The 22,357-nt window shown below is 47.7% G+C and overlaps 3 protein-coding genes across 3 annotated transcripts; 2 read left to right on the forward strand and 1 right to left on the reverse strand.

The window, feature by feature from the left end:
* Window positions 1-1,993: 1,993 nt before the first annotated feature.
* On the reverse strand, window positions 1,994-9,252 carry CIAPIN1 (cytokine induced apoptosis inhibitor 1). Its single transcript, XM_027465751.3, has 9 exons — window positions 9,096-9,252; window positions 7,261-7,444; window positions 6,793-6,945; window positions 5,723-5,799; window positions 5,167-5,335; window positions 4,869-4,942; window positions 4,423-4,538; window positions 3,822-3,891; window positions 1,994-3,210 (listed from the first exon to the last, which is right to left on the reverse strand). Exons 1-9 carry the CDS (start codon window positions 9,153-9,155, stop codon window positions 3,100-3,102), a joined length of 1,014 nt encoding a protein of 337 aa, XP_027321552.1. The 5' UTR covers window positions 9,156-9,252; the 3' UTR covers window positions 1,994-3,099.
* COQ9 (coenzyme Q9) lies at window positions 9,104-16,582 on the forward strand. The gene is made up of 9 exons (XM_027465756.3): window positions 9,104-9,240; window positions 9,704-9,872; window positions 10,443-10,578; window positions 10,936-11,078; window positions 11,312-11,396; window positions 12,547-12,651; window positions 14,654-14,809; window positions 15,227-15,280; window positions 16,456-16,582. The coding sequence occupies exons 1-9, from the start codon at window positions 9,177-9,179 to the stop codon at window positions 16,489-16,491; spliced, it is 948 nt and encodes a 315-aa protein (XP_027321557.3). The 5' UTR covers window positions 9,104-9,176; the 3' UTR covers window positions 16,492-16,582.
* Window positions 16,583-16,672: 90 nt separating this feature from the next.
* On the forward strand, window positions 16,673-21,977 carry POLR2C (RNA polymerase II subunit C). The gene is made up of 9 exons (XM_027465760.3): window positions 16,673-16,833; window positions 17,103-17,152; window positions 17,419-17,487; window positions 17,692-17,744; window positions 17,879-18,007; window positions 19,113-19,164; window positions 19,681-19,849; window positions 20,674-20,748; window positions 21,462-21,977. The coding sequence occupies exons 1-9, from the start codon at window positions 16,748-16,750 to the stop codon at window positions 21,604-21,606; spliced, it is 828 nt and encodes a 275-aa protein (XP_027321561.1). The 5' UTR covers window positions 16,673-16,747; the 3' UTR covers window positions 21,607-21,977.
* Window positions 21,978-22,357: the final 380 nt, after the last annotated feature.

A 22,357-nucleotide genomic window follows, 5' to 3' on the forward strand; every position in this document is an offset into this window, starting at 1 on the left:
CTCATAACCACCTCCTCTTCCAATTGCTTGGAGATGGCATCCAGAGCAAGCTGTTCCAACACCTTTCCAGGTACAGAGGTGAGACTGACTGGCCTGTAGTTTCCTGGATCCTCCTTCTTGCCTTTCTTGAAGACCGGAGTGACACTGGCTATCCTCCAGTCTTCAGGCACCTCACCTGTTCTCCAAGATCTTTCAAAGATGATAGAGAGCGGTTCGGTGATCACCTCCGCCAGCTCCCTCAGCACATGTGGATGCATCCCATCAGGGCCCATAGATTTCTGTGTGTTGATCCCACTCAGACGCTCCTGAACCACTCCCTCCTCAACCAGAGGGGAGCTCTTCATTTCCCAAACTCTTTCTAGTCTGTTTATTTGGATAATTGCATACCTGGTGATGAATCTGAATGTTTTATCAGACAACACTACGAGGACATCAAGCAGCTAGGGGATATGCCCCACTTGGCAAGTGTCCAGGTCCTGGAGATGGCACTGTTCCCCCTAGCTTTCCCCTCCTGAGCTCCCACAGCCATCCCAGCTGCAAGGGAATTGGAGCACAGCCTCAGCTTGCTCACCCCCAGGGACAAGTGTCACCCTCCCAGACATGGTGAGTCACCACACACAAGGACTGGGATGCAAGGGCAGACAGTGGCTGGAGCCTGCAACAGACATGGGACAGGGCCTAAAAGGATAAATAATCTTCAAAACCAGCTTGATGGTGGCATCTTCCCACCCCGTCCCACTGCTAAAGTCCATCCCCAGGGCAAGCACTTTGAAGTGGAGAACAAGATTATACAGCCTGAAACATCCTTAACTGAACACAGCAGTATCTGAAAGCATTTCCAGCTTGTTTAAATTCCAGTCGAGTGAATCATCGTAAAACAAAAGGCACTGCCACCTCCTCCCTCAGAAAGCAGAGCTCATTGTAAGGTCTGCCTTTATCTGGGAACTTTCATATTGAAACATCCAGCTCATTTACCCCAGTGACCAGCTCTTCAGTTTCTGGCAGGTGTGCTCTATTCTGGCTGTTCCAAGAGATGCAGCATTTCTAGTGGCTATGAAACCTCCAGGCCCAAGAAACTTGCAACTGGGATCACCAGGTTAACCAGAGAAATAGAAAACTCAGTAACATCTCTGCTTAGCAGACGTATCAGGCATCTGTCAACCACCATCCTGCTTTCACTCTTAATTACAAAAAATATATATATTAAAAAAAGATAAAAATAAAGAACAAACACCCTTACAATTTTACACACTTACAATTTTGCCTGTGAAAAGGTGACATCTGCTTTGCCAGGTACACTTGTATTTCTCTTGACCACAAGATCTGATCTACTGCTAGTGAGGCTGAAAAAAAGGCAATAAAAAAAACAAAAGGTCAGAAGTACATAGAGGCTATTACATATTTCTTTAAATTACAAGATTTGGAGCAATAACAAGTTTGCTGGACATGGCTCCTTGAGAGTTCTTCTTGCTGTAGACTGAGCCAGGGACTCAGGAGGGTGAGGAAGGGACCTGAGAAAGCCGTGCTCTCATCAGAGGGCAGCCGACACTACCAACCCTCTATTTACAACCTTTTGGAGGTCACCCCACCAATCCCTCAAGTCTCTGCCGGCTCCCAGGTAGAGAGCATGACACACATAACACAGCAGTTCCTGCCCCTTGATCCACACAGACTTTGCACACCTCAAGGACTCACTCATTTCTCTCCCTGCAAGCCTTCTCCTTACTGAACCAGGAGAAAGGCTCTTTCTGAAATCTACTTTGAATAAAAAAGTGAATCTAGACATCTTGATTCTGTTCTTCATAATGGTTACCATGCCCTTGAGTCATGCTTTCAGTGGAACAATCTTTGTAGAACTCCAAAATGTTTAAATGTTGGCTTGCAGAGTACATTTCTGGAAATCACAAACAGCCCTGAGCACAGATGAGTGAGTAGAGACCAAGTAAAAGGAGAGACATGTTTAAAACACCAAGAACACCCATTTTAAAACAAATCTTTTACTATTGGTCACATTTATTTTAAGATCAGAACAGCCTTTCATCAACAGCCTTTCATCCTAGCTCCTTACATGACTTTATTGTTTCACTCAGGAAGCACAACGACAAGAAGTCACATCCTGTAGAGCATCTTGGGTTTTCCTCCTCTTTCCCTGGGTGAGAAGCAAGCCTAGCACAAAACACCAACAGCTCCCTCATCCCACACCTGTGTGGATGCTTCGCTAGCAGTAATTATGCAAATAAATAAGGAATAGTCAATACCATCCAGAAATTAAGTTATTGCTATGTTCTTATTTATTGGACACTGCAGGTGAGTCACTAGATAGCCACCAAGAGAGGTGATAGTCTTGGTCAGATTGCCCTTGTGTTCATGTTGGTCAAAGGCGTGTGAGGACAAGCCGGATCTCATTTAATTTGCTCCTTGCCTTAAAAGCAAGTTTTCTCAATGGCAGTGTCTTTGTCATTTTGATGAAAACATAATGAAGGGGAACGTCATCCCAAAAGACTTGCAAATTCATCATGCCTGCCAGACTTTACCAAGGAACAGTACACTGCAAAGTGCAGTCACTGCTCCTGACTTGAAACAGGAGCTGCTGAGTCACCTTCACCTGGTAAAGAACCACAGGTTCAAATTTCAAAGACATCAGGAGCCCAAGTGTCACCCTGAGAGCTGAGCAAGAGCTGCTGATTCAGTAGGTAAAATAAGGGCAAGGAGGAGTACAATGTGCCCTAGAGGAAGTACTGCTGAGGCTCCTGCTGCTGCACACAAGGTCAACCTGACACTTGATTCCAGTTCCCTCTGCTGGTGGGATATGCTATGACGGCCAGCGTCTCAGTATCAAGGCAGCTAAAACAAGGTGTAACATTAATTAAGTCTAACCCATATAAGACCACTCACTACCAAAGATTATCACACAGCCCAAGGTTGATTGCATGTAATGAGCTCACAGCAATGTCAGTGCCCACAGTGTCCCTTCCCACAAGGAATATCAGCTGGAGAGCATGAATTTGAGAGGATGAGGACTGCAAGAAGTCTCAGACTGCATCTCAGACTGACGGAAAAGCAGAGGAGTCCTTTTCAGGACATCCAGAGATGTCTGTGTTAGGCATCATGCAGGTGGTTCTCCTTCAGCAGAATCTTCTCTCCAGGCTTGAACGCAGGCATGCCCAGGTAAGGGCAGCTGGCACAGCGGAACGCATCCCCCAGGTAGCACTGCCAAGAGACCGAAACACACTTTCTGTAATCAAAGCTACTTTCAGTTACCTCTTCCTGTGATATGGTTTATGAACCTAGAGAAATGACCAGCTCCTCAGCATACGTCAGCACAGAAACCACTTCCCTTCCACCTCCTCTGGACACATGCTTGTTTAGCACAGTTAGTAGAGCTGGTGCAGGACACTCACGTGGAAGAAGCAAGCTTCCACCCCAGCCCCACAGGAGGGCTGCACTGCCCAGCCACTGCTGCATGCTGTGCTTGGGCAGCTCTCTAACCACCACAAGGATCCCCTCTACTCCCATAAGGTGATCTTCCCTGAGGAGATCACTGGTTAGCAAGTGAAGTAAAGGTCCACTGTTCATTCTGACACCTACAAGGGTGGCACTTGCACTGTAGCAGACAGCACACATTGCGATATAGCATGCAGGCACACAAGAGAGCAGGCTGTTTTCAGAGTCAAGATGAGTAAAAACAGATGCTCTGCAGCACCCACACAGGCAGTATTTGAAAGCAGTAAGTGAGCTTAGGGAGCAGTCACCAGAGAAAACTGTTCTTAGATACATACTGCATCTTGTAAACCACAACACAAACAAAAATGACTATTTACATTTCCACAGGCAGATTTGGGCTGTGAGCTCTTCTTCTCCTGTTCCAGCTCTTCAGCCAGGCCACATGTGCTGCAGAAAATAAATAAATCATAAATAAATAAATATGTATCTTTCTGCTTAAAGGTTGTGAGTCACCAATACTTGTTCCAGACCTGTTCACATACAGCCCTCACTTTGTCACATGACACAGATGGCTCTAGGACTCTCACACACCTTGTTTTCCAATACAACAGTTTGCAAAACAAGTGTTGAAGCAAACTCGTCCAGTTGAACTGAGTGGGAAATGACTCTAAAACATTTGCTACATGAACTATTTCTCCCCGGAATCTGAGGAACCAGGATTTTAGTGAAGGCTGCACAAACTGTGCAGCTATCTCCAAGAAGAGTTGATCATATCAGTGTGGTAGTTTATAGCAGTTTTGGTATAGCTAACTGATTCTCACTGTATTTGGATTCACACTCAAATAGCTAAGATAAGAAAGGACATAAACCAACTGAATTATGCTTTGAAGTCCCCACAATCTTTTTTAAAAACATGCAACATTAAAGTTTCAATATTACAGTTAACAGGTTCACTGTTATGCTAATCCCAGCACTGACCAGTTCTTGCAGGCTTTCTTTTTGCCCATTTCTTTGCAGGATGGAGCTCTGAGGGAAGCTGGATCTGGCTTTTTCAAATCCTCTGAATCTAACAGTTCATCAGAGTCCAGAAGATCCTGGAGCATACCATGGAAGATAACACACAGCAAATGGACTTGTTAGTAAGGAATGACATTGCTGTGCTGTGTTCACAGAAATGCCCCTGTTTGTAGCACTAGCAATACAGTGCTGCAGCCATCCCCTCTTAACCTTGTCTCCTCTCCACCCTCACCACACCTCTGGGCACCCAACACCTCATACAGCAGTTGAGAAATTTTGCCCCAGAGATTCTTTTCTACCTCTTACGTTGTAAAGCTTCCCATGAGACATGACTGAAACTAGTTAGAGTAGGAAAGAATAGAAGAGAGAAGGAATGACAGTGAAGTCTCACAAATAAAAATGGATACCATCTCTTCATCATTCATATCATTGGCAGAGAGTGTCCACAGCTTAGCAGTGGCTGGATCCACAGAAGGTTTTCCTGCAGCCAAAATAAGAAATAGTAACTAATGCAGCCATTACCCAACAAATTTTGGGCAGTATTTTGCCCCATATTTCCAACAGAGAATTCAAAAACTTTGGAAAGCCCCCACTCTGCAGATTTTTATGTAGCACTCCCTACCACAGAGCAGCCTCCCTGCTCCAAGGGATGTTGGTCACCTGAGAGGCAGGTGATCCACACATACAGCAAGCACCACACATTACCTGAAGGACCAGGTTTCTTGGCAAAGGATAGCTTGAGCTGACTTGAAGATCCCACTTCGAAGTTGGGTTTTCTGCCTTCTATCCGAACAATGAGAAGGTCATTGCCTTGGTAACCCAAATGACCTTGGGCTGACTGGGCCTCCTCTGGGGTCAAAGGTTCCTTTTGCAGCTGCAATGCAAGATCTTAAGTTAACTTCACACAGAGCCACCTTATTTCAGTGCCCTGTGCATTATTCCTGTGAACACAGATAATCAGTTGCGTCTGGCTCCAGCTGCTTATCCTTCAGAGCAGAGGGTGAGTCAGTCCTTGTTGCAGTGCAGCAGAAATGGTTGATCAGTGTGACACAAGCAATCAGTCATGACAAAAGACAGTTTATCTTCTATTTTCAGCCCTAAAGAATAACACTACCTTTGCAGTAACAAAAATTTGGGGCAATGTCCATGCACATTTACAGTAAACCAGGGTAGCAAAACATCTTGCTACCCATCAAGTCCTCGTCTAATATTTCAAGGTAACAGCACGAGGGAGTTCTGGAAGCAGTAAGTACAAACATACCTCCTTCACTTCCACTATCCCAGAAAGAGTCAGAGCTGCGAACAGTTTGGCTGCTGTCTTGATTTTGCTGTTGTTTCCTGGAAGACACAAAACCAGATAATAGCAGGAGGGAAGAACAGAAGTCACTAAGAAACGGATATGGTGCTTGAAACCTGGAAAAGCAAGACAGCTTTACAAGGAGGTACTCAAGCCAAACCTTTGCTTTAAAATGGGCCCTCTCCAGTGACAGCAGGAACAAACCAGAAAGGGTGAGCAGCTTGTTCATTAGAATAATGGCCTGGGGTCTCAAATTGGTTCTAGGTCCAGATTTGTTCTACATACGCCAAAATCTCCTTCAACACAATCAACACCAATTTTAAAAGGAAAGAAAGATCCCTCAAAACATTTTCATATATTGCAGTGAAAACTCATGAATTTTCAAAACATGGATTCCTAAAGGAGCATTAAATTCAGAAACATAACATTCAAGAGCCTTGTGCCAATAAGCATAAGTTACTACAATCACTGTTTAATCAAAGACCCATTACAGGCTTCTTCCCTTGTGCACAGGACTGTGCTGAGTTCAGCCACCTTGTCTCCATACTCTCAGTTGCACTTTATTCTAAGTCCATCACGGTCCAGCCTGCCAGATGTGACTTTGGAAACCAAAAAACCCTATCTACTCCAGACTGTGCACATTTTTCATTTTGTCCTAGGAATATTTCCAGAACAGCCTCCCTCAGCATTTGTTACCTGTTTTAAAAATCAATTTGGAGGCTCAGAAACATGGCACCTGTGACAATCTGTTAACACTACAAACTCCAGGAGAAAACCAGCCTTCACTGAGTTTTTCAGTGTAGTTCAGGAACATACCTGTCGTGCACTTTTGGTAGAAGGAGAATGCCTGCAGAAACCCCTGATGGCTATCAGCTCAAACACATGATTTAAAAAAAATGCTATTCAGGTTAGTGTGTCAGGAGAATGAAAATCTCTAAATGGAGGCCAGTGTTCCTGGTGCCTTTCATTACAGACTAATTCTTACAGGAATTTCTCTGTTACCACAAAAGCAAGGCTGATACAGATTCTCTCACCTGATTCTGTAATCACCGGTTCTTTTAGAAGTACACGTCCCCCAGGCTTAAGTATCCGAGCTATTTCTGCCAATACCTCTGTGGTGTGCTGCACAGTACTGCCTGGTACCATGCCAGAGAGAATTACGTCAAAACTGGACTCCTTGTGAGCCGCTGCAAAGAAAGAAAGACATAAGATGGTACAATTTTCCATGCACACATGCACAAATCTTTGCTTAATAATCAGTTGTACATTCCTCTTCAACCCTCATGCTTGTGTATAACAGCAATAACTGGTAAAAGACACCAGTCATAGGAAGCATGACCAGGGTATATCACTGTCTTTGCTGCATTGCCAGTGGAGAGCATTAACAGTGGGTGCTATTGCTGCTCTGAATGCTGACTTACAAACCAGGGAACACGTGAGCTCGTAAGATAAAGTACCCTCTCCCTTTAAAAGAAGCAGTGAAAAATTAGGATCATTCTTACATTGAGACAGTTGGTTAATGTTTTCCACAGAGACACGATTATCAGCTCCCACCAGTGCCTGAATTTTATCCACCAACTCCTTCAGTGCTGAAGCCGGTGAGGAACTGTCCCAGATGACGGCCACACGCTGCCCAGGTGCGACCCCATACTCTCCCATTTCTGCAGCAGCAGCAACAGCAACAGCCTGGCAACAGCAAACAGAAGTACAGGGCAGGGGAAGACAGGAAGGGTAACTGCCAAGTGCACCAAAACCTTCAAAGAATATGACGGGGTCATTGAGCACTGACTTCTTGTAATAAATGGGAATTTTTCTGGAGACAGGCAGCATGTAGTTCCCACAAGTAAAGCATTCATATGACATTAAGAAGTATCGACATTTAAGGGCATAATTCAGGTTTTTCTCCAGTTTAGAGGCTTGTTTCACAGGGAGACTTCAAGGCATGTTTAAAAAAATAAAAATAATTACATGCTCTCCTTTGGATTTGAATATAAACGTATACAGGATTTCTGGAATACAAGACTAGCGACAACTTTTTGACAGTTAGAACTGTTCCCTACTCACAACATGACCTAGTAGAGTTTGCTTCCACCGTATGTGAAGGAAATAATAATAATAATAAAAAAAAGAGTAACTTTTGGCATTCCCAGCACTCCAGATTGAAGCTCTTTCAACTCTTACCATTGCAGACACTGGGAGAACAATTACACAGCAGGGAAGAGGGGAACTGAATGTGTATTTTGTGAGTTTGGAGAAACCTGTCTCTGTAATAATACTTTAAAAATATTGTATCTTTGAGAGAGGCCAAAGAAAATCTGCATCATAAAAGCGTCATGGCAGGAGTCAATCATGTTGTCACCTGTGCTCATTGCAGCACCAACTACTGAAAACAATTTCCTGTCCTCTCACTTTACTCATCCAATGCAGCCTTTCTAATTTAACACAACCATAGAGGACAGAGACAGTGACGAGCATAATGGTTGCCCACTACATCTGCAGTCAGATATAAGTCATCTACTTGCTTCAAAACAGTCTGTTTTAAGTTCATCGTCTAAAATCATTACAACATGATGCATCCTGGATAAAACCTTATCATTGCTATGTTTTCATCAAAGAGCTTACGGATGTGTTGCACCAAATTTAACTGAGTTGCCCACAGTCTGGGAGTCTTTGACTCCCTGTTCCTCAAGCTCTACATGTCAAAAGACTCCTAGAAACTGCAGACATGAAGAATGGGAGAACCCTGAGCCTTGTCCAAGCGACTCTGGTAGGAAAGGGTTGTAATCCAGCCTGCACAGACACAAGTAAAAGATCCCAGGCACGTGATACAGGTTGTGGGACCTCACAGTTGGCCTTGAGGGCACTTGGAATGCAAGCTAAGCAACCACAACTAAGATTAACACCAGCAAACCTGTATTAACCGTGACAAAACATCACCTTTCCCAGGCAGGTGGCTGAAAACCTCAAAAGATACATATAAAACATATAAAAAAATAGAACAAAGTCACACCCTGCTCTCAGAACATGCTGTGGCTCAAGAGGGCAAGCAATGACGGGGGGCGTTCCAGGGTAGCGGGTATTTTTCCCCCGAGATTTCCAGAAGTGGAACTTATTTAGGACGGGGGGGTTACACCCCAGCCTTCTCTCACAGGCCTGCGGCTGTGGGACCTGCCAAGGCAGCTGGCAGGCTGTGGGGGCAGCCGGCACCCCGTGCTGTGGGTGCAGCGCTCCCCCGGTCTGGGTCACAGGGAAGGGGCTTTCAGCAGTACTGCAGGCTTCCATAGGATTAAAAAAAAAAAAGGAAAAATAGCGGCGGGGCAGGGCCCCTCTCGCTTACCTGCGTGTGGCTCTGCTCGGCTCGCTCTGACTCCGTCACGGCCCGGCCCCGCCGCGTCATCGCGCCCTGCCCGCTTCCAAGATGGCGGCGGCGGCGGCAGGCAGCCTGCGGCGGGCGGGCTGGCGGCTGTGGCGGGGCCGCGCGGGTGAGGGGGCGGAGGGGGGTGGGGGGGTGGGGAAGTGTGTCCGCGCGCGTGCCCGTGCTCCTGCTCGTGCTCGTGTGCCTGCCCCTGCGCGTGCCCGTGGCGGGCGGGGGCGCGCGTGGGGTGCGGGGGAAGGTGAGGTGAAGGGCAGCGCTGCGGGGCCGCCCCCCCCCGCCTCACGCAGCGGGGCCCGCCGGGGCTGTGAGGCAGGAGGCTGTCAGCGAGCTCCTTCACAGCTCCTCGCTGCTTGCCCCGCGTGCAGGATTCCTCTCCTCAGCGTATGTTCCCACCTCATCAAGTAAACTTAAGTCTAGGATGACAATAGTGCTTCTCAGAAGTAAAGGCTGACTTTCCCTGCGGGTTTCTGTGCCTTTTGGCTGTGTTTGCCACAATGCTGTCCTCCACCCAGAGCCCCTGTGCTGTCTTGTATCTGAAGGACACCTCTGACTCCTTGTTTCCCTTTCAGGGCTCAGGTGCCAGCTCTACCCACCCCAGCGGGCCCTCCACGCCTCAGCTGTACTGAGGAGAGCCTCAGATGAGAAGAAGGAGCCGCTGGCATCTTCCCCTCAGCAGCAGTTTGACTCCCCCCCAGCAGACCCCCAGCCTGACCATGAACCCCAGGGCCCTCGCTCCAGGTAACTCAGTAGCTCACTTTAGAGCTGTCCTGCCGGCAGTGCGATCAAAAGGACTTGCTTTGCTGAAACTTGCTGCTGCTCAGAGACAGCGCAGTCCAGAATTAATGGCGCTTCAGTAGCTGTGACAGTGCAAATTCCACTGTCCATCATGGAGACAAGATGGGACCTGCTTTCACAAGGAAGCCTCTCTAGTCTGCAGAGCACAGGCCCGCACTTCTGTGTTCTTGTGTCAATCTATAGTTGCAGTGTCCATGCGCTTATATCTGTAAAGTTAAGTGGTTTTTGCTTGTTTTTTTTAAGGAGTGGGGTATTTGAGGCTGGTTGATCTCCAGGTAACCAACTGGATTGAGCCTTCCTTATTTCCCTCTCCTCTAGCAGCAAAGGTTCATTAAAAATTCCTTTTTCTAGAATGGAGGGGGAAGGATTTTACAGGAAGAGATGAGAAGTACATTGAGTGAACAGATCTCAAAGCATTTTCACACACACTGGTGGCACTGAGTGAGCGATAGAGTCCATGTTGCTGACAGGTGATGGTAACATTCCCCTCACTGTACCAATACCTTCTCATAGTTACACTGGCCAGGGCGGCCAGGAGTCAGAGGACTATGAGAGCGAGGAGCAGCTGCAGCACCGAATCCTCACAGCAGCGCTGGAGTTTGTGCCTGAACATGGCTGGACGGCAGAAGCCATTGCAGAGGGAGCCAAGGTATGTGGGAGAGAAGCAAAGAACCAGTCAAAAGCTGGATGGAACCGAAGTTCAAAGACAGACCTGCATGCTTCCCCCACATAAACTTGGACAGCGTACCCCAGTCAGCAGATGGTACTGGGCAGGAATGAATCCCAGCTACTGCAGGGTAACGGTGTTAAGAGTTAAATTGAGGCACAATGCAGAGTAGTGATCCTAATGAGAGGAAAATATGTATCAGAGCACTTTTAATACAGCATTATTTTGTTTAAATTCATATAACATCATGTATAAAATAAACACAACATATTTACTAGCCGGATCCTGCTTAGCAGTGTATGTATGACCCGATCTGTGTTTCTCCCTTTTTCCCTGCAGACCCTGGGTCTCTCTGGTGCTGCAGCAGGGATGTTTCACAACGATGGCAGTGAACTGATCCTGCACTTTGTATCTCAGTGCAACACCAAGCTGTCTGATCTGTTGGAGCAGGAACAAAAACAAGTGCAGTTGGGCAAGACAGAGTGAGTACTGGGTATAAAAATGCATCTTCCTTGGCAGGCACTGGGAACTCAATAGATAGAGAGGCCATCCAGAAATGTAATTTACTCAAGCAATACCACCTTCCCAGATACAAAATTGGACTAGAGACAACAAGGATACACAATACTTTGCATCGCTGTTGCTGAGGCTTGAGGTTCTCAAGAACTGATTTTAACTTGGATGTTCTTCATATTTGTATTTTTTCCTCACCCAGGAAGAAGCCTACAGATCAATTCCTGAGAGACGCTTTAGAAGCCAGGCTGAGGATGCTGATTCCATATATTGAGAAATGGCCCCAGGTATAAAATGCATATAAGGATTGTCTTTTTTTTTTTTTTGTGCATGTATTTTAAACACCCTGTGGCTTTCAACATAGTCTATGTACCAGAATAGTTTGAGGTTATAAATGAAACCCTTGCTGGTTTCAAATGATTTTGTAGCCTTGAAGAAGGCAGTTAAAAGTGTCTTTAACAACTATTCCTTGCCTTTCCAGAAACACAAACCTCTCCATTGTTCACTCCACCCATCTGGGATCCACAGAGGGATAACCTGTTTGTCTGCTCAGTTGTATTTAGTGTCACTGCAGTGTCAGGCTCCTTGCAGTATTGTTTTGGCTGCACTAGTATCATTTGACACCTGAAAATGCAGAACTACTGCTTTGTTGCAAGAAACTGCCTGCCTAATATGTGAATGGCAAACCCTTGACAATATGAAGAAGCTGTCTTCTTCAGGTGAACTGAGAGGGCTCCATGTTTCAAAATTCAAATGTAAATCTCAAACCATTCTTCTCAGGGTCAGATGGGAATTGTGGCTACACGATTGTAACAAATAAAGAGTTCCCAATGTTGGGCTACAAAGCCTCAGTTGTCCAGTCATCGCTGGCCTCTGGGCAGCTGAATCCAACTCTCCTTGCAGAGAAAGAAGATAGGAATCATGCTTTTGTGACAAATAGCATAGATTGTCTGGTGAAGGATGTGGGTGGTTTGTGACTCTCCTGGTGGTGTTACTGGTTTCAGAGGCTGCAGGAAGGCCATTATAGCTGTCTGTTCTGCCCTTAGTAGCTGGTTGGAGTTCAAAGTCAAATTCAGAAAAAGGTTTGACTCCATCCCTGCCTGCAGGGACACAGCACACAGGTGAGCCAGCTCAGCCTGTCCTGTGTTTCCACGCCTGGAGAAACAGCTCAGAGCCAATACAAAGGCATTCAAGCTGAGCAGGGAGCTTGAGCTCCAGTGGAGGCCAAGTTGTGAGGTTGGCTGCCACACTGTGCACTCCCTGCAAATCTTGCTGCTTGGAAAGACCAGTGGCAGGTGAATAGAACTTGGACTTGTCACTTGGAGCTGGAGTCAACAGCAACAGCAAAAATACAACAGAGCAGAGAAACATTGGTCTGTTTTCATGCTACATCCTTCTGTGTTGACTCTTCCATTTACCTGTGTATTTTCTTTTCAGGCTGTCAGCATCCTGTTGCTCCCACATAACATCCCTTCCAGCCTCAACCTCCTCACCAGCATGATTGATGATATATTGCACTATGCTGGAGACCAGTCTACGGACGTAAGTCCTTGTGCCTTGCAGACAGGCTGGTTCTATCCATCTGCACTTTAGGAAAATGATGGGCTGAAGTAGGCCACGTCTCTCTTGAAATGAGCCATTTTCTGAATGAGGGAAGATGCTTTTAGAAGCACCCAAGGGTCTTCAGAGGCCATACGGTAATTTACAAAGAGGCTTAGGAGCCAAAGGGACTAAATGCAAATTTAATGCCGATGGGATTAGAGCAAATTAAAAGGGCTGACGTTCCTAGACTTATTCATAAGTGCTTTTTTTTTTTTTTTTTTTTTTGAGAGGGGGGAGACAAAATTGTTAAGACTTGGAGACTATGAAGGTGATCCAGTTCAGTTAGCAAGCAGTGTGTCTCTGTTGAAGCAGCTGTCTCTTCTACCAACAGTAGCATTTACAGATTTGACTAGAAAACCTTTAAAAAATCTACCTAAAAATGCAAATAGGTTATTAAAGCTTTCATCTTTCTGGAAGGAAATAAGAGAAAAATTATAACCATAATTAAAGCAATTAATAAATTGTTTTAATTCATATTGACGTAGGGAGAGATGGGAAAAGCAAAATGAGTCATTTTAACAAACTACTTTAATAAACTTCTTTTATCTGAATATGAAAGAGAAGCTACTGCAGTGCAAAAATAAATCAGATGACAGAAGAAGGAATAAACTAGAAAAAAAAAAAAGACTGTGATTGCATCAGGAGCTACAAGTTCCTTATGAAAGTCAAATTCACATGTCAGAATCAGTGTCTGCACTGAGCTGTTCCTAAACTTTTCTCACTGCTGCAGGGAGTAGGAGAAGTTCTTTTCTTTGCACCCTCTGACTGATCGTAAGCATTTTCTTGGGATGCTGCAATGCTGATTCCACTTCCTCCTTCCTGTAAAGGAGTTTAATCTCGCTTGTAATAGAGCCTTCTTCACAATGCCAGGAGCTGTGCAGTATGCTGTTGCCTCAGAGACCCTTTCAAGTGTTTTTCAGAGCAGGAAGAAAATCAGCACAAGGAGTTTGGTCTCAGAGACGTGAGAGAGCCAGCTGCAGATGGTGACATCCCTCATGTTACTTGTCTTGTCACAGTTTGCAGGTTGTGGTACAGACAGCAGAGTTTTTGATCCAACTGTTTTCAAAATTAAGACCAATGATTTAATTTTCCTGTTGCTTTGCAATCATGAATGGAACAACCAGTATTTTTTCTAGGTACACAAATTGTTTAATCACCATAATAGCAGGAAATGAAGTTGAAGACTCATTTTTAGAAGTGTGTATCTATTCTCTGCCAGTGATTCAAACGCAAGTGGAAAAACTGAAGAGTTTGTGAATCTTTGCATTGTGTAACCTATCGTTGCAGCATATCCTACAGGACTGCTGCCAGCAGTGTACCGATGTATTTAGTGATTCAGCAGGCAATACTGGCATTTCAGTTACAGGATTTGGGTAAGGTGTATCCCTGTGATGCCGTGCACAGTTCTATCATCAGTTTGTTCTGTTTCTACGTGTTTTTGGAGCAAACTGCAGCTGAAATTCAGAAGTAAACACAGCGTTGTTGAAGTAAACACATCAAATCAGCTCTGGAATTATAGTGTTGCATTTTCTGCTAGCAGTCTTTAAAGCAAAATAAACTCTTGCACAATACAGCCAGCTAGCTGGGTGCATTTGCTTCAGGTGCCTGCTTGCAACCAGAAGCAGGTGGTGGTGTTTGTGCTGAGCAGTTTTATACACGGTGCTTGTGACCTCTTGTCTGGTGCCATGGGATCAGCTGTGCTGTCAGATGGTGGTGGTGGCTGGTGGCCCAGTGCATCACAGGGGCGAGCTGCACAGTTTAATTCAAGAAGGAACATGCAGTCCTAGGGCTCTGTTCACTGGGCGGTTTACCAGGAACTGCCCAGTTGCTAACAATAAGGAGATGGCACGTTGATTTCTTTTGTGGTTCTCCAGGCCTGCTTTAGTGATCTCCATTCAGGTCACCTCTCCCTCTTTCTCTCTCTCAATCCATGCCCCTGCAGTTTAACTGGTACACTCGTCGGGCTGTGCTCACTGGCATCTACAACACCACAGAACTGGTGATGATGCAGGATTCATCCCCTGAGTTTGAAGAGACTTGGCGCTTCCTGGAAAACCGAATAGCAGACGCCATGAACATGGACAATACAGCAAAGCAGGTAACATTGTGGACAAGGTATACACTCAGCATTCGTCGTGTACCAAAACATGTGCAGACAGAGCTGGCCGTTCAGTCATGCAGACCACATGCTCCATGTGCTTGCTGAGAGACCACTGGCATACTGGTGGGTGATGGCATAAATGCTGTCAGCTCCGTATCAGTAAATACTTGTGTGTTCTAATAAAACAACACATTTGTCATTTTGTCAGACTGACCCAATGATTAGGAGTTGTATGTTCCCTGAAAATCCCTTCCTTCTATCTTATCTCTGGCTATAATTTTTCTTCAGTGCTTGGCTTGTATCAGCACCTTCTTGTAGCAAGTACACATTTGTTACGATTGTGTCTCTGTATTTCAGTATCTACAAGTGTAACTGCAGAAGAAAGCTAAAGGTTATGTTCTCCCCATCTCCTAGGTACAGTCAACCGGACAAGCGCTTGCCCAGGGCCTGATGGGAGCTGCAGTTACTGTAAGTAATGCTGAAACCAACAGGGCTGTAAGGGCAGAATTATGTTCTGTTCCATGCTTAATGCTAGCATGTCTGCCCTTCTGATTCTAGGCTACAGCATGAAAGAGAATAGTCTTTCATAGCTTAACTACATGTAAGAATGATTTTCTGGGTAGCTCCTGTTCTCTCTGGCTTCCCGGGGAGCTCACTGCCCACTGTAGGGTGGCTGACAGTGTTTCTGCCCATATTGCAACCTGAACAACTGTGACCTGCTCGGGGAAGTTGCTTTTTGTTTCAGGGGATGGCAGTGTCCTCCGTGAATTCATTTGTCCCAGACATCTGTATGTCCATGAGGTAGCTGCACTTCTGTAGGACACAAAACAGTCCCTAGTGTACCCACACATTATTTTTTAAGAGCTTCGCTGCCCTACTGCGGTGATGTTTTGGACAACTCCCATTGCATTTTAGCAGCAAAGTGATTTCGTAGTAACCAGTAATACACATTTTTTGTGATTACCAGTACAAGGAGGCCAAACCACCTGGAATATACATTAGAAACCATTTTCACTGTGTGAAGCAATTCTGAAGAATCTCTCTCACCTACTTCCACCTGCAGTTATGGTGGAATAGTTCTTTAAGCATTTCTCAGCCTTGCTGCACATCCACAGCCATAGCTGTCCTGCAAAGGCTGGTATGATTGTAAGATCCTCCATCAGAGAAGTCCGGGTGCACTGTCTGAGCTCCTTGTGCATCAGTACGATGCTCTCCTACACGTGACAACTGCGCAGCTTAGGTCTGGAATATTTTATATTCCCTGATGTTTTGTCTGCTTGTGTTCCACCAACAGTTCCACTGTGCAGATAAAAAGAGGAATGAGATGCGAGTTCCCCGGGAGAGGGGTGGGTTCCAGCCAGCTGGTTTTAGGGCAGAAACATCCCAAGCGTGTTAACTCTTGGGAAGCAGTATGGACAGGGCTTCCATGCCCATGGCTGCAGGTGCTGCTTGGGTGTGCTGGGTGCGGTCACAGAAACAAAACCCAGCTCAACCCCCGAACCGAGCAAGCAAGGAGGGCCTTTTGCAGCTCTCAGGAACGCTGCTGGCTCTTCCCGAGGGTACCCAGGGCGCCGTTTCTCCGGGCTTTTTGCATTATCCTCGGCTCTGGCCGGCGCTGACCCTGCCCGTGTCGTGTCCCGCAGATCACCAACCTGACGGGGCTGAACCAGCGCCGCTGATGCCGGAACCCCCACGCCGGAGCCGGAGCGAGGCCGGGGCCGCCTTCGCCTCCTTCTCCCCCCGTCAGCAATAAAGCCGAGCGCACCCGCACCGCGCCGCGTCTCCGCCTGCTTCCACCGGGGGGGCGGGTCCGGGTCCGGGCCTCCGGGAGGTGTTGGCGGCCTGCAGGGGGCGGCCGAGGGGGGGGCGGCCGGGACGGGCAGAGCCGGGCAGAGCCGGGCCGGGCGGGGAGGGAAGGGGAGGCGCGGGGCGGCCATGCCGTACGCCAACCAGCCCACGGTGCGCATCACCGAGCTGACGGACGAGAACGTCAAGTTCATCATCGAGAACACCGACCTGGCGTGAGCACCGCCCGCGGGGGTGGCGGCGGCGGCCGAGGGGGGGGGGAGCGCACAGGCCGCGAGCGGTGCGGGGCCGGGCCCGCGGCCTTGCCCGGCCCCGGAGGCCCGAGCCGGGGGACGGGCGGGGGGCTCGGCCCGGTGAAGCCGGAGCTGGGGCGGCCCCGGGGCTTGGGCTGGGCCCGGTGAAGCCGTGGAGCTGCGGTGGGCGCCGTCAGCGCTGCTGCTCGGTCTCAAGGCGCTGCCCTTCTCAGCCCCGCTTTGTGTTGCAGGGTGGCGAACTCCATCCGAAGAGTGTTCATAGCAGAAGTGCCCATTATAGGTATGGCCTTTCTCTTACCGTTTGGCCTGGTGGTGGTTCTTTGGGCTGCCGCCCGCTCGTCAGTTCCCATCTGCTTGCTCCTCTTCCTCCAACTCATCTTCCACTCCCTTGGATGGCAGTGGATGCACAGCCAGTACTGCTGGGTGCAACTCCTGGGGCTGCTGCCAGCTCAGCTTCACTGTCATCCACAATTTTCTGTGCCTTTATGAACTGCTCGGCTTTTTCCCGCAGAAATACGTCTCAGCACGTTTCTTTCTTCATTGCAGCTATTGACTGGGTCCAGATAGATGCCAACTCCTCTGTCCTTCATGATGAATTCATTGCCCACAGACTGGGTGAGTGCCTGGCAGGTTAGAGGAGGGAGGTGGAAATGGCATGAAGGGCTAGCATAACAGCAAGGCACAGGTCGTGGGCAAAGTTTGTCTCAAGACTGCTAAAGCACCTTTGTCGTGAGGCTGCCATTCCTCAGCTAGCATTGACAGGAGGGACAGTGTCACTCAGACATGTCTCTAATTACCCTGTTAACCTGATTACCACAGGTCTCATCCCACTCACCAGTGATGACATTGTGGATAAGATGCAATATTCCAGAGTGAGTAAAATAAAACATCTTGGGTACTTATTGTGGTGGTGGTGGTGGTGGTAGGTGCCTGAATTAGTGGGAGATGCTACAGATTCTTGCTGCAAGCACTTTGGCACAAATGTTTTGACCCATGTCTGTCCCAGGACTGCACATGTGATGAGTTCTGTCCAGAGTGCTCTGTGGAGTTTACCCTTGATGTCCGGTGCAATGAAGACCAGACTCGTCACGTCACATCCCGTGATCTCATCTCCAACAACCCCCGTGTCATACCGGTCAGTGTCATCTCTGCTGGCAGCGAGTCCCCTCTCTACTTTACCATAGAGGCTGGTTTGGCTAGCATATGGGATATGGACAAAATAAGGCCTTGAAGAATGTTTCGCACTGCCTTAAAGTCCTGTTTAAAATGCAGTGGCAGCACAAAGCAGGAATATTTGCAGAAACAGCAGCATGTGCCAGTACCCTTCTTTTTGTTGCCTTGTTGGAATTCACTTGCTATCTGATAACATCTTAAAACAGTATGGCCTTGTTAACGCCTCATCCTGCAGCCCTCATCCTCGCCTCATGGGAAGCTTTAGCTGCAGCCCATCTACCTTTCCTTGAACGCTCAGAGTGTGTGTGCTTGTGTCATACTGTGCTGTTGCATTCTGCTGCCTGCTTGCTGCCAGGACTCTGGCAAGGTCAGCCCTTTCAAAGCCCTGGCAGCAGCCCAGAGGCTTCAGGTTTTCTGATTCTTAGATCGCAGCGTGGCAAGGTGTGAGGAGCCTGGGCCACAGCACTGCTGCCAAATAGCTCTTAGCCAGTCACCTTGGGGAGGGTTGGCAGAGACAAGGGAGAACAGATGCAGAGGGACTTAATGGAGAAAGTTTGAGAAAGGTGTTGGCTGGAGGGTCCCTGAGGCTGCATCTGGAGGTCAGTGTAACCTGGGGGCTGCTTCTGGTGGCACAGTGAAGGTGGTTCCAGAGTCTGTCTGGTTAAAGTGTTAGACATAGAATCATAGAAACATTTAGGTTGGAAAAGACCTCTTAAGATCATCTAGTCCAACCTTGCTGCAGTGCTGTGAGTTCTGTGCGTTGCCTTCTAGCAGTATTGTGGGTGACTCTGGACTGCGTCCCCGAACTAAGCAGATGCACGGTGCCCAGGTTGTGATCCTGTCTATCCTGTGGGAGGAAGCAGGCTTGTGGAGCAGGATATCACATATGGAGCTGCAGCTGTCTAAATTGTCCTGATTTCCACTAGATAGGGTGGATCAGTTTGTTGCTGTGAGGCACTGTAAAGTGGTTTTCTGCGGCCTCTCATTTTTGTAGGCAATTATCATTTGTTGTGGGGAGAAAAAGTGATGTTGCAGTTAATTCACTTGGTTTTGTTCTCCTTCTGCAGGTAACATCTCGGAGCAGAGATAACGACCCCAATGACTATGTGGAGCAGGATGGTAAGTGGTGTTTCAATGAGAATAAGATCTGTAGGAGGAAATGGATTTTCCTTTCAGTCTCTTTGAACACGTCCTGCATTTACTAGTCATGTAACCCTAAAGTAGGTGTAAAACAAGTGGACATCTAAAGTGACAGCTGGGAGACACCATCAGTGGGGTTAGCATTTTATGTTAACACCACCTAAATGTTATCCCCAGAACTAATGTCCTGTGTCAGAAACCATTTCTGTCTGCGCTTGTGAGAGCTTAGAGACAGCAAAGATGCAAAATGCTCTACTGTCTTTTGTTGCCTGGGTGCTTGAGCTGTGCCTTTGGGCGTGTGTACAATTCCTTTTTACATAGCAGGATGTTTTCTAGCTACTATGGGGACACAAATGAGTCCCTGTAAGAATCCAGGCAAGCCCTGGCTTCTGGTGACATCTTCCTGGTTACTAATCATTCCTGCCTTTTCACTTGTGTGATCCTGCTCACTTATTTCTCATCATCCTTGTCAAACCGGCATGTCTTTTTCCATAGACATCCTGATTGTGAAGCTGCGGAAGGGCCAGGAGCTCAAGCTGCGAGCGTATGCCAAGAAGGGCTTTGGCAAGGAGCACGCCAAGTGGAACCCCACGGCTGGCGTAGCCTTCGAATATGACCCGGACAATGCACTGAGGCACACAGTGTATCCCAAGCCGGAGGAGTGGTATGTCCTAGCTGACTAAAACACAGGGCTTGGCCTGTCTGGAGTGGGATATGTAGTCTGAGGGTCAACCCAGGGTATCCAGAACAACAGCTGTAATAATAGCCTAGAACTTAAGCCTGACACTTAAGGGCTCCTAAACCTAAGTGCTGGGATAAGATAAGGCTGGGTCTGTTTGGAGGGACTTTAAAAGATTTCTCACATGGATTAAATGCTTCTAAACAGTCTCTCCAGTGTGATGTCCTAAAAGCCATGAAGTGTAGAAGGTAGAAAGATTCGGTGTGTTGGCCCAGCTGATGTACGTGGTACTGCAGTGATGTTGCTGGTGATGTATATAGAGGAGCGGAGGTACAGGACATCAGGATGAGTCTCACTGATGTCTGATTAATTCCTGCTAGGAAAAATCCCATCTCAGCTGTGCAGCAGAGACGGTGCTGGTGTGCTCTGGTGTTTTTCTCACCAAGTGAAAAGTACAAACAATGTGGTCCCTTCAGGCATTGTCATCCCTTTGCTCGTAGCAGCTATAAGACTATGCCAGTGCAGTGGATGGAGCCACAGTACCTCAGGCAGCGCTCGCTGAGCTGGGGCAGAGCAGGATTGATCCTGTCTGTCCTGTGCAGTTCAGAGAGGCAGGAGTCTGGCAGGTCCCACCAGGCTGGGGCTGGCAAGTTGCTCCATCTGTCAAAGTTATAGTGTAGTCTTGTGGCAGTGCAACTTGTGCCACAGTGCAAACAGTGCTTGCTGTTCCTCTGAGTGCTTGTGTGCTGTAGGGCTAAATGTGCTAGAATGTGGGCTCCGTGCTGACCTTCCCTGCTCTTTGATTCCAGGCCTAAGAGTGAATACTCAGAGATCGATGAGGAGGATGCTCAAGCCCCATACGACCCCAATGGGAAGCCTGAGAGGTAAGAAGCTGAATGTGCTCCCACTGCTGGGAGATGGGGGGGATCCTGCTGGTTGCTTTGCTTTGTCTGCTGTTGGTGTCAGATACGCTGCTCTGAAATTTCCTGGCCCAGGGAGCTGGTGTTCCTTGGAAAGCAAGGTAGGAGTTGCAGTTCACTGGTGATATGTCCAGGCCTGGCAGATTTTCCTCTCAGGGAGATAATAGATGACTCCTGTGATTTTGTGTTGTCAAGCAGGGCATTAGGGTATTTGGTGAAGTATGAGGCTTGGTGAGGAGATGCTTTAGGAGGATGCTGAAGACACCGATGTCACCAGCACGTGCAGCATTTATTCACCCGTGTGAGTCTCATGCTTTGGCTGGTGGTACACCCTCTTCCAGGTGATTTGTACTGAAGGAGTAGGAGTACCTGCAGCCAGCCAGACTTAGCTTCCCAGTGCAGCTTTTAAGTCACAGAGCTGAGCAGGGAAAATCTCACAAATGTTCTTGCAGCCTGGAGGGTCACAAGTGCTGGAGTGAGCTCTGGGTCTGTGGCTGCTGTGGTAGAGGTGCCCAGCTGGTAGGTCAGTGATGCTGATGGCTGGGGACTCCCAGCAGATCTCGTGGAGATCTCATTGTGGGTCACAACGGGCTGGAATTGCTCTGTGGGTGCTCTCTGGTTTTACACATCCTTCCAGAGCAGGTGGTAACTTTTTCTCTCCTGACTTGTAATCTCAGGTTTTATTACAATGTGGAGTCCTGCGGCTCTCTGCGCCCAGAAACCATCGTTCTGTCTGCACTATCTGGCCTGAAGAAGAAGTTGAGTGACCTTCAGACCCAGCTGAGCCATGAGATTCAGAGTGATGTCCTCACTATAAACTGAGGTGGCCCCTTGCACAGGATTGTCCAGGCAGGAGTGATGCAGAAGGTTCCTGTCTCTGCATGGCTGCATCCAAGCCTGAGGCTTTTGCCTCCCCATCTCCCTCTGCCTGTCCTGGCCCAGTTCTGCTGGTCAGTGACACCTCTTTCCTGGCTCTCCCTTCCCAGAGAAAGCCATCATGACACATAGGGTAAAAGAAGAAATCTGTGAATGTCTTGATTGGGATGTGAATGGGCTTCGTCTCTAAGTGAGCCCAGAGCTCTGGACTTTAACCACAAGACATTTGGGATTGGGAAGCACATACCTTGGTTATACAACCCTATTTTATTTGCGTATCCATTCCTTCCTGAGCTGAATAAAGCCTTACCCCCCTAGGTTCAGTCATCCTTGAAAGCTGGTGTGGGGCTACAGGAGTTGTCACGTTGTTCAGTTCCCTCCAATACACATCAACTTAATGAGATCTGCTTTGGAGGGAGTGTTGCTCTCTACTGCTGATTGCTGCTCTTGACAATTACCTGCTAGGGAGACCAGACCACCCTCCAGCAGGTAACCCTGTTGTTTACAGTTCCAGCGCTGTGCTGTTGCTCTGCCACATAGATGTATCTGCCCCATCCCCAGAGGCAGTGAGCAGGAGCATCTCGTTCCCCCTGGCCTTGACAGGTAGCTCAGGTTTTGTAACCATGCGGGGCTGCGGTGCCCTGGCTGGCAGAGCTGCTGCTCTTCTTGCCCCAAGACCAGCGCTGTGCCAGACAGC

The sequence above is a fragment of the Anas platyrhynchos genome, chromosome 12 (assembly GCF_047663525.1).
Source record: "Anas platyrhynchos isolate ZD024472 breed Pekin duck chromosome 12, IASCAAS_PekinDuck_T2T, whole genome shotgun sequence".
Lineage (NCBI taxonomy): Eukaryota > Metazoa > Chordata > Aves > Anseriformes > Anatidae > Anas > Anas platyrhynchos.

Bases quoted from the DNA above. Each gene is read 5' to 3' on its own strand.
- POLR2C (XM_027465760.3), top strand. From the start codon at position 16,748: ATGCCGTACGCCAACCAGCCCACGGTGCGCATCACCGAGCTGACGGAC. The intron at 17,153-17,418 runs GTATGGCCTTTC...TCTTCATTGCAG, and splicing joins AGCAGAAGTGCCCATTATAG to CTATTGACTGGGTCCAGATA. The intron at 18,008-19,112 runs GTCAGTGTCATC...CTCCTTCTGCAG, and splicing joins ACAACCCCCGTGTCATACCG to GTAACATCTCGGAGCAGAGA.
- CIAPIN1 (XM_027465751.3), bottom strand. From the start codon at position 9,155: ATGACGCGGCGGGGCCGGGCCGTGACGGAGTCAGAGCGAGCCGAGCAG. The intron at 5,336-5,722 runs GTATGTTTGTAC...CTTGCATTGCAG, and splicing joins GGATAGTGGAAGTGAAGGAG to CTGCAAAAGGAACCTTTGAC. The intron at 3,211-3,821 runs GTAAATAGTCAT...GTCTCTTGGCAG, and splicing joins CCAAATCTGCCTGTGGAAAT to TGCTACCTGGGGGATGCGTT.
- COQ9 (XM_027465756.3), top strand. From the start codon at position 9,177: ATGGCGGCGGCGGCGGCAGGCAGCCTGCGGCGGGCGGGCTGGCGGCTG. The intron at 11,079-11,311 runs GTGAGTACTGGG...TTCCTCACCCAG, and splicing joins GTGCAGTTGGGCAAGACAGA to GAAGAAGCCTACAGATCAAT. The intron at 14,810-15,226 runs GTAACATTGTGG...CCCATCTCCTAG, and splicing joins TGGACAATACAGCAAAGCAG to GTACAGTCAACCGGACAAGC.